The sequence below is a fragment of the Salvelinus alpinus genome, chromosome 29 (genome assembly GCF_045679555.1).
Source record: "Salvelinus alpinus chromosome 29, SLU_Salpinus.1, whole genome shotgun sequence".
Classification (NCBI taxonomy): domain Eukaryota; kingdom Metazoa; phylum Chordata; class Actinopteri; order Salmoniformes; family Salmonidae; genus Salvelinus; species Salvelinus alpinus.
This window is the reverse complement of record NC_092114.1, coordinates 8456268-8466556: the sequence shown is the minus strand read 5'-3', so window position 1 is coordinate 8466556 and position 10289 is coordinate 8456268. Positions and strand designations below refer to the sequence as shown.

Genomic DNA, 10289 nt, shown 5'->3' with positions numbered 1-10289 from the left:
TTCCACTAGATGTCAACAGTCTTTAGAAATTGTTTCAGGCTTGTATTCTGAAAAATGAGGAAGTAAGAGCAGTCTGAATGAGTGGACCCTAAAGTGTCACAGAGCTTTTTCATGCGCGCGACCGAGAGAGTGCCTTTCTTGTTTACCTTTTATATTGACGACGTTATTGTCCGGTTGAAATATTATAGATTATTTAGGCTAAAAACAACCTGAGGATTGAATATAAACATCGTTTGACATGTTTCTATGAACTTTACGAATACAATTTAGATTTTTCTTCTACCTATTTTGACTGCGTTTGAGCCTGTGGATTACTGAAGAAAACGTGTGAAGAAAACAGAGGTTTTTGGATATAAAGAGACTTTATCGAACAAAAGGAACATTTATTGAGTAAATTAATGTCTGCTGAGCGCAACCATATGAAGATCATCAAAGGTAAGGGATTAATTTTATCTCTATTTCTGACTTGTGTAACTCTTCTCCTTGGCTGGTTACTGTTTGTAATGATTTGTCTGCTGGGCAATGTTCTCAAATAATCGTACGGTATGCTTTCGCCGTAAAGCATTTTTTAAATCTGACACCGCGGTTGGATTCACAAGAAGTTAATCTTTAAACCTATGTAAAATATGTTTTGTTTTCAGAATTTTTATAATGAGTATTTCTGTATTTGAATTTGGCACCCAGCAGTTTCACTGGCTGTTGAAGAGGTGGGACGCTAACGTCTCACGTACCCAAGAGAGGTTAAACTAGACATCGGGCCGATGCCGATGTTAGCATTTTTAGCTAATATCGTCCTATTCCGATATGCTTACCGATATATCATGCATCTCTAGTTCAGGGTTTAGCTGGGTCTTAAGACCTGGATGTTTATTGTTGTTACTAGACAGAGAAATGAAGAACAGGAAGTGTGTGTGTGTGTGTGTGAGTCTGTGTTTATGCATGTGTGTGTGTGTGTGTGTGTGTGTGTGTGTGTGTGTGTGTGTGTGTGTGTGTGTGTGTGTGTGTGTGTGTGTGTGTGTGTGTGTGTGTGTGTGTGTGTGTGTGTGTGTGTGTGTGTGTGTGTGTGTGTGTGTGTGTGTGTGTGTGTGTGCGAGAGAGAGAGAGTCTGTTTTTATGCAGTATATGATATTAAAGTGTATTTTAGTACTTTGTTCATTAGTCCTCTGAGTGGTTTTGTTCTATTAGCAGGGATGAGGTGGAAGGTGAGCAGGACAGAGCTGGTTGGTGCTACTCTTTTTATCAGTAGGAGTCACGACAAAAGCCAACCATGCAGCCAAGTATGCAACACACACACACACACACACACACACACACACACACACACACACACACACACACACACACACACACACACACACACACACACACACACACACACACACACACACACACACACACACACACACACACACACACACACACACACACACACGGATCACCAGATGGGAGTGTTTGTCCTTCACACTGTCTGCTACAGACACTCTTAACATGCAGGGCAGGTTGGTTTTCAGGGGGCAATACTCAGCTTTAACTGTGGACGTGTGTGTGTGGTGTGTGTGTATGTGTGTGTTTTTTGTGTGTGTTTTTTTTACAGTATCTGGGGATCTGTATTGTCTGCTAATCCGCCTTTGGGTTCCATGACAGAGCGCTGGCACACACACGCACGCACGCACACACACACCAGACATTTCAATGAATCTGTCCTTCACACGTCCAGAAGGGCAGACCCTCTGGCAATGTTCCCTTCCCTTCCCTTTCACTTTCTTCCTCTCATCCACTCCTTCATTCCTCCTCAGTCAATCAACCTTTTCTTCCCCTCTCTCCCTCTCCGTCTCTCTTGCTCTCCCCCTATACCCTTCTCAACCTCGCTCTTCTTTCTCCCTCTCCCCTCTCCCTGGTCTCTCTCTTCCTCTCCTCCTCCCGTCCTCCACTTCTGCCTGGTCTCTCTCTTCCTCTCCTCCTCCCTGGTTTCTCTCTTCCTCTTCTCCTCCCATCCTCCCCCTCTCCCTAGTCTCTCTCTTCTGCTCCTCCCCCTCTCCCTGGTCTCTCTATTCCTCTCCTCCTCCACTCCCCCCTTCTCCCTGGTCGCTCACTCCAGCTGTAGGAAGTCAACATGATTAACCGGCGATCTACGGCTCCATTGTAAACAGCCTATTATGGCAGCAGTGCCTCTAAATCCATCCATCCCTCTCTCTCTCGCTCCATCTCTACACCTCTCTCTTCCTTTTCTATTAAACATGGTAGTTAATCCCCCCCCCCCCCCCCCCGCCCGCCTGCTCCCTGGCCCAGGGTAAGCTGCTCGAGCTGGGCTGCCGATTCTCAGCTCTACTTCAAGACCCACACCCTGCCTGGGTGTCTGGATGTGTATGTTTGGACGGTATAACAGAGTTATGTTGAGTGAGTCATAGAGTAAAGGAAGGATACTATTATATGTTAGACATAAATGTACAAACACAAACATGCATACACAGCGCAAACACACACACAGACACATGTGTAAACGCATGCGAGCACACACACACCCACACCCACACATACTTCCCCTTAATCTCGTCCTCTAAATTGCTGAGTTGCGGCTGATAGCGAGATGAAAGTATCCTCTCCATCAACCACATTTGCCAATAAAGCTTACACACTGACCCCTACCTCCAGGGCCTCATCACGAGGCTAATGGTGCAATGGTCGTCAATTACAATCGCTAACGGCTAAAGAAACATTTCATAAACGTCACCAGGCATTCCTGCCCATTCCGCAGGTGACCAAATGCTGTGAAATGGGGAAAGTCAATAGTATACTATGGAGAAGGTCAGAGGTTACAGAGCGAGGTCTGAGGTTGACGGATCAAGCTTTTAGGTCTAGGTCATTATGGATATTTCCTGTTCCTAGTGCGAATGGCTTTTCCCATATGATGGCTTCCTTACTTTTGGAAGTGTAAAAAATTTGAAATGTTCAAGGTTAGGTCAGCTTTGCGGGGGAAAAAATTAAACAAAAAACTGATACGTCAAACTAAAGTCCATCACCTCAAATCAACCAATAAAACTCCCCAAAACACAGTTTTTTATCTTTCTCTGACCTTTTCTGTGCTTTAACTCTGGATTCCCATTAACTGATAAGTCTTATTTGGCTTCACTGCACTTTCTCCTAAAGAAGCTCTGAGAGAAATTCTGGGAAAGAGAAAACAAGACAGAGACAGAAAGAGAGAGAGAGAGAGAGAGAGAGAGAGAGAGAGAGAGAGAGAGAGAGAGAGAGAGAGAGAGAGAGAGAGAGAGAGAGAGAGAGAGAGAGAGAGAGAGAGAGAGAGAGAGAGAGAGAGACACACACAGAGTGAGAGACAGAGAGAGACAGAGAGAGACAGAGAGAGACAGAGACACAGAGAGAGACAGAGAGAGACAGAGAGAGGGAGAGAGAGACAGACAGACAGACAGAGAGATATTCCTCTCTCAATGTCTCCACTGGCAGCAATCATAGCAAGTGGCTGAAAGAGATACATATATCTTATGAATAAAAGCCTCACAGATGCCAAGGAGGTTGCATTATACTCAGTGACACAGACACACACACACCAATGTCTAGACATCCGCACAAACTGCCAAACCGTTTAAGAGTGTACTGAGGGGAATAACGGTCAGCCATTTTAGATGGAAAGGTTGTTATTGTTGAAATGGCTACAGGGAAGGCATCTTACTGCACAATTGAGATGTTCGTGAGTGTATGTGTGTGTGTATGTGTGTGAGTGCGTGTGTGTGTGTGTCTGTGCGTGTGTCTGTGTGTACTTATGTGTGTGTGTGTGTGTGTGCGTGTCTGTGTGTGTGTATGTGTGTATGTGTGTGCATGTGTGTGTGTGTGTATGTATGAGTGTGTGTGTGTGTATATGTGTGTATGTGTGTGCGTGCGTGTGTGTGTGTGTCTGTGCGTGTGTGTGTGTCTGTGTGCGTATGTGTGTGTGTGTGCGTGTGTGTGTGTGTGCGCGCACGTGCGTGTGTGTATGTGCGTGCGTGCGTGCGCGCGCGCGTGTGTCTGTGCGTGTGTGTGTACTTATGTGTGTGTGTGTGTGCGTGTCTGTGTGTATGTATGTGTGTGTGTGTGTGTGTGTGTGTGTGTACCTATGTGTGTGTGTGTGTGTGTGTGTGTACTTTACCGGTACTATTAGGATGTATTCGTCTGCATGTTTTGACTGCCCTGGAGCCAGTGGATTACTGAACAAAACGCGCCAACAAAACTGAGTTTTTGGGACATAAAGAGGGACTTTATCGAACAAAACTAACATTTATTGTGTAACAGGGAGTCTTGTTAGTGCAACCATATGAAGATCTTTAAAGGTAAGTGATTAATTTTATCGCTATTTCTGACTTTTTTGACTCTACTTGGCTGGAAAATGTGTTTATGCTTTTGTAAGCGGGGCGCTGTCCTCAGATAATCGCATGGTATGCTTTCGCCGTAAAGCCTTTTTGAAATCTGACACAGCGGCTGGATTCACAAGAAGTTAATATTTAATCCGATGTATAACACTTGTATATTTTATGAATGTTTATTATGAGAATTTCTGTATTCTAAATTTGGCGCTCTGCAATTTCACCGGATGCCACCTGCCCAAAAGAAGTTTTAAGACACAGCTGAACCCTACTCATCATAGTTCATACTATAAGAACTGTCTCCCAATGTCTAACAATTACAGACATTTTCGTGCCCAGCCAAGAAGACATACAGCAGTAGAGAACTGAACAAAGTCCTCATTCATAAACCATGTTTGAGCTAATCAAAGGAGGAAGCATTGCTATAATGCACTTTTTCTTTAAACACCTTAACATTCTACTAGCAGGCTACTTGTGGTCTCCCTACGGTTGGACTGAGCAGTGACTAGACAGTGGTTAGATAATTAGCTAATGAGGTCTGTGTTGTGTTTACTGATGAGCCCAGCCAAGCAGAGCAAAGTTCTCCCATAATCAACTAATGAACCAAGCATCCACATATTTCTATTTGTACTATCTAAACAAACAATCTCACTTAACTTCTTTATGATAGGGTGCAGCATTTTCACTTTTGGATGAATTTCGTGCCCATAGTGAACTGCCTCCTACTCTATCCCAGATGCTAATATATGCATATTATTATTACTATTGGATACAAAACACTCTGAAGTTTCTAAAACTTAGATTTTATTGATTTGATTCTCTACTTAGTTTGACCAGTTTATTGGACCTGTTATATAACTTTTTGATGTTTTCGTCCGAGTTCGCCTGCATCTGCGCGAGCGTTTGGACATGTGCACTAAACATGCTAGCAAAAGTAGCTACTTAGACATAAGTAATGGACATTATCGAACAAAACAACGATTTATTGTGGAACAAAGGTAAGGGAATATTTATGATGTAATTTCGTATTTCTGTTGACTCCAACATGGCGGAGAAATGTTGTTATTTTTGAGCGCCGTCTCAGATTATTGCATGGTGTGCTTTTTACGTAAAGTTTTTTTGAAATCTGACACAGCGGTTGCATTAAGAACAAGTGTATCTTTAATTATATGTAAAACATGTATCTTTCATCAAAGTTTATAATGAGTATTTCTGTTATTTGACGTGGCTCTCTGCAATTTCTCCGGATATTTTTCTCTCTTTTATTGAATAGGTTACCGTCCGGTTGAAATATTATCGATTATGTATGTTAACTTCTTTGGGGTACCCCCCCTTCTTCTCAATTTCCGCCTAAAGACATACCCTAATCTAACTGCCTGTAGCTCAGGCCCAGAAGCAAGGAGATGCATATTCTTGGTATAATTTGAAAGGACACACTCTGAATGATGTGGAAATGTGAATTGAATGTAGGAGAATATAACACAATAGATCTGGTAGAAGAAAATACAAGGAAATAAACATACATTTTCTGTTTTTTATTGTTGCTGCATCATCTTTCAAATGACCAAGAACAGCCAAACATACAGATAGGATGCTGTGGATGATTTGAATGAAGAACATAAGATGGCAACAATAGCTGAGCAAAGTTTTAGACAGATAACTTCAAAAATGAGCAAGCTACATGACATTGAGCATAAAGTCACCTAGGTGTCCCACACAAATGTACCCAAGTGGCCGAATTGGTACAGTGATACATTTTGAAGGAAATAACTATATACAAAATACATAAATGCTATTCTAACACCCCCCCCCAAAAAAAAAATATATATATATGAAAAAATATATATAATTAAAAAATTATAATAAACAAACAAATAACAAGGGTAACTATTTACACATTTTCTATTTACAATATTGTATATTTTATAAGGAAATAAATAGATAAATATTGTGAAGACCCTCAGTCCTCTACACAATATTGTGCTGCTGGTGCCATGGCCCATAGCAGTCTCTTTCTGCTGTAAAGCAGAGGCTTACTGAACAGGTGGTGCAGGTGATGGGGCATTTCCTGTGACAAAGGGCACAACGTCGCCTCCCCACTGTGCCCTTTTCGCCCTGAGGCACATTCATGCCTGCAGAGATGAATCTGGGCAGGTGAACACCACTGGTTGACGGAGCAGAAGGTGCTGCAGTGGACTTGCTGTAGCTAGCAAGCTCCTGGATGAGCAGCTCCCTGAAGGTTAGCTGTGAGATGGGGGGCTGTCTCTATCAATTTCCTCTATAATTTGGGTTAAATCTGTATACCTAGACTTTGTTTTAGCTTTTCCTGATTTATTCGCCATAATTTAAATATATGAACTTGTTGAAAATGCTATTGAATATGTACTGCTATGCGTAACACTCGTGGCTCCGTCAAGTAGGATTTGCAATGGCGAATGAACCTCTTTTACGCCAGAGTTTACGACAAAGGCTGGTCTTCAAACGTATAACCATTACATATTGCCGTTTACCTCAGCTCATTGGCTATCTTCCAAGCTAGAGTTCAAGATGATCAGTGGTCATTGGGCCAAAAGTCAATCAACGATAGACCATACAGTCAATCAACGATAGACCGGTCCTACCATTGGTGCGCAATGAGGTCATTGATTGGTGTCTTTAAATCGGGTTGTTTCGGTCAATACGTCCCGGGAAAAGAGCCATCATGTATGGTTGTGTTAGTAACAACCAGAGGATTGCAATGAAATCAACCATGACTGGATAAACGTTTGTTTAGTGTGTGTAATTACCGAGACCGCTTCGTCCAAAGTTGAATGAGACGGAAATCATGACGCAACCGGTTTACAAATGTTTCGTGTTAGGCTATAAAAATTTATTTTATCAAACAAAACAAACATTCACTGTGTAGTTAGGACACTTGGCATTGCCACCAGAGGAAGATCTTCAATGGTAAGCAATTTATTTTATTGTTATTTCTGACTTTCGTGACGCTAATGCTTGGTTGGAAAATGCTAGTAATACTTGTGTGTGTGGGGCGCCGTCCTCAGAAAATCGCATGTTTGCTTTTGCAGTAAACCTTTTTGAAATCTGACACATTGGCTGGATTAATAAGACGTTCATCTTTTAAATGATGTAAGATACATGTATTTACAAGAATGTTTAATACAACGAATCGTGAATTTAAAATGTTAGCTCTCTGCAGTTTCACTGGATGTTGGCCTGGTGGGACGTTAGCGTCTCACCTACCCTAGAGAAGTTAAAAATGAGGTTTTTTCTTGGTTAGTGGCTATCAATATCTTAGTTTAGCCGAATTGGTGATAGCTAGTGGTGTTGAGAAAAAATGGTGGACAAAGAAAAGTGGTGTATTTTGCTAACGTGGTTAGCTAATAGATTTACATATTGTGTCTTCCCTGTAAAACATTTTAAAAAACAGAAATGATGGGTTTATTCACAAGATCTGTATCTTTCATCTGGTGTCTTGGACTTGTGATTTAATGATATTTAGATGCTACTATTTACTTGTGAAGCTATGCTAGCTATGCTAATCAGTGTGGGGGGGGTGGGGGGTGCTCCCGGATCCGGGTTTCTGAGGCAGTAAAAGTTAAAAACAACCTGAGGATTGATTATAAAAAACGTTTGACATGTTTCTACGAACATTACGGATACTATTTGGAAATTTTGTCTGCCCTTCAGGACCGGAACGAGCCTGTGGTTTTCTGAACATACCGCGCAAACCAAATGGCGTTTTTTGGTTATAAAACTAATCTTTATCGAACAAAAATAACATTTATTGTGTAACTGGGAGTCTCGTGAATGCAAACATCCGAAGATCATCAAAGGTAAGCGATTCATTTTATTGCTTTTCTGACTTTCGTGACCAAGCTAATTTGCAGCTCGCTGTTCTTACTGTTTTGTCTAGTGATTGATAAACTCACAAATGCTTGGATTGCTTTCGCTGTAAAGCATATTTTCAAAATCTGACACGATAAGTGGATGGACAACAAGCTAAGCTGTGTTTTGGTACATTTCACTTGTGATTTCATGATTATAAATATTTTTAGTATTTCTTTTGAATTTGGCGCTCTGCAATTCAGCGGTTGTTTATGAAAATGATCCCGCTAAAGGGATCCGTGCGTCAAGAAGTTAAATTAAAGTAACAACAATCTCTAGCTTGTAAATATCCACACAACACACCAACACATTAGCTTGTTGGCTCCAGTTAGCGCTACCTCGGTAACCTCAGTGTTATAGAGCAGAGTGGGAAATGTGACTCACCGGGTCTTTAGCCTGCTGCGCTAGTATAGCATAGGTGGAGATCCTGCTGCAAAGGCATTTGGTGTGGACAGCGGCAGAAGCGAGCGTTTGGCAGCCCTCTGTGTCCCAGTTCTCAGAGCCAGCTTCCCTGGAGGTGGGGGAACATGGGACACACACAGTGAGTGAAACGCACACACCATCACACACAAAAAAGGTCACAGAAGAGCACACATGCACTCAAACCAAAAGTCGTTAAGAGAAAAGAGAGGAGAGAGGAGAGAGAGAGAGAGTCTACATAAACAACAAGTGTGCGGTTAAAATGGGCAAAAAACACACACCTTTCTTTTCACAGGGCCGTGGGGTGAGACAGGGATGCAGCTTAAGCCCCACCCTCTTCATCATATATATCAATGACTTGGCAAGGGCACAAGAACAGTCTGCAGTACCTGGCCTCACCCTACTAGAATCTGAAGTCAAATGTCAACTTTTTGCTGATGATCTGGTGATTCTGTCACCAACCAAGGGCCTACAGTAGCACCTAGATCTTCTGCACAGATTCTGCCAGACCTGGGATCTGACAGTAAATCTCAGTAAGATGAAAATAATGTTTTTCCAAAAAATGTCGAGTCACAAGGACCACAAATACAAATTCCATCTAGACACTATTGCCCTAGAGCACACAAAAATTATACATACAGTTACTCAGCCAAAACATCAGCGCCACAGGTAACTTCCACAAAGCTGTGAACGATCTGAGAGTCAAGGCACGAAGGGCATTCTATGCCATCAAAAGGAACATAAAATTTGACATACCAATTAGGATCTGGCTAAAAATACTTGAATGAGTTATAGAACCCATTGCCCTTTATGGTTGTGAGGTCTGGGGTCCGCTCACCACCAAGAATTCACAAAATGAGACAAACACCAAATTGAGACTCTGCATGCATAATTCTGCAAAAATATGCTACGTGTACAACGTAAAACACCAAATAATGCATGCAGAGCAGAATTAGGCCAATACCCTCTAATTATCAAAACTCAGAAAAGAGCCGTTAAATTCTACAACCATCTAAAAGGAAGCGATTCCCAAACCTTCCATAACAAAGCCATCACCTACAGAGAGATGAACCTGGAAAAGAGACCCCTAAGCAAGCTGGTCCTGGGGCTCTGTTCACAAACACAAACACACCCCACAGAGCCCCAAGACAGCAACACAATTAGACCCAACCAAATCCCGTGAAAACAATACGATAATTACTTGACACATTGGAAAGAATTAACAAAAAAACAGAGCAAACTAAAATGCTATTCGGTCCAGTAGAGAACACAGTGGCAGAATACCTGACCACTGTGACTGACCAAAAATTAAGGAATGCTTTGACTATGTACAGATTCTGTGAGCATAGCCTTGCTATTAAGAAAGGCCGCTGTAGGCAGACCAGGCTCTCAAGAGAAGACAGGCTATGTGCACACTGCCCACAAAATGAGGTGGAAACTGATCTGCACTTCCTAACCTCCTGTCAAATGTATGACCACATTAGAGACATATACAGTGGGGAGAACAAGTATTTGATACACTCCCGATTTTGCAGGTTTTCCTACTTACAAAGCATGGAGAGGTCTGTAATTTTTATCATAGGTACACTTCAACTGTGAGAGACGGAATCTAAAACAAAAATCCAGAAA

At 42.0% G+C, this 10289-nt stretch overlaps 1 protein-coding gene across 1 annotated transcript in view; it reads right to left on the bottom strand.

Moving 5' to 3' along the window:
* LOC139558863 (adhesion G protein-coupled receptor B2-like) overlaps positions 1-10289 on the bottom strand; it is a 635752-nt gene that overhangs the window by 142815 nt on the left and 482648 nt on the right. Inside the window, exon 16 of the mRNA XM_071374380.1 lies at positions 8625-8751. Within this exon, the coding sequence (XP_071230481.1) occupies positions 8625-8751 (127 nt within the window). The remainder of the gene's footprint in view (positions 1-8624; positions 8752-10289) is intronic.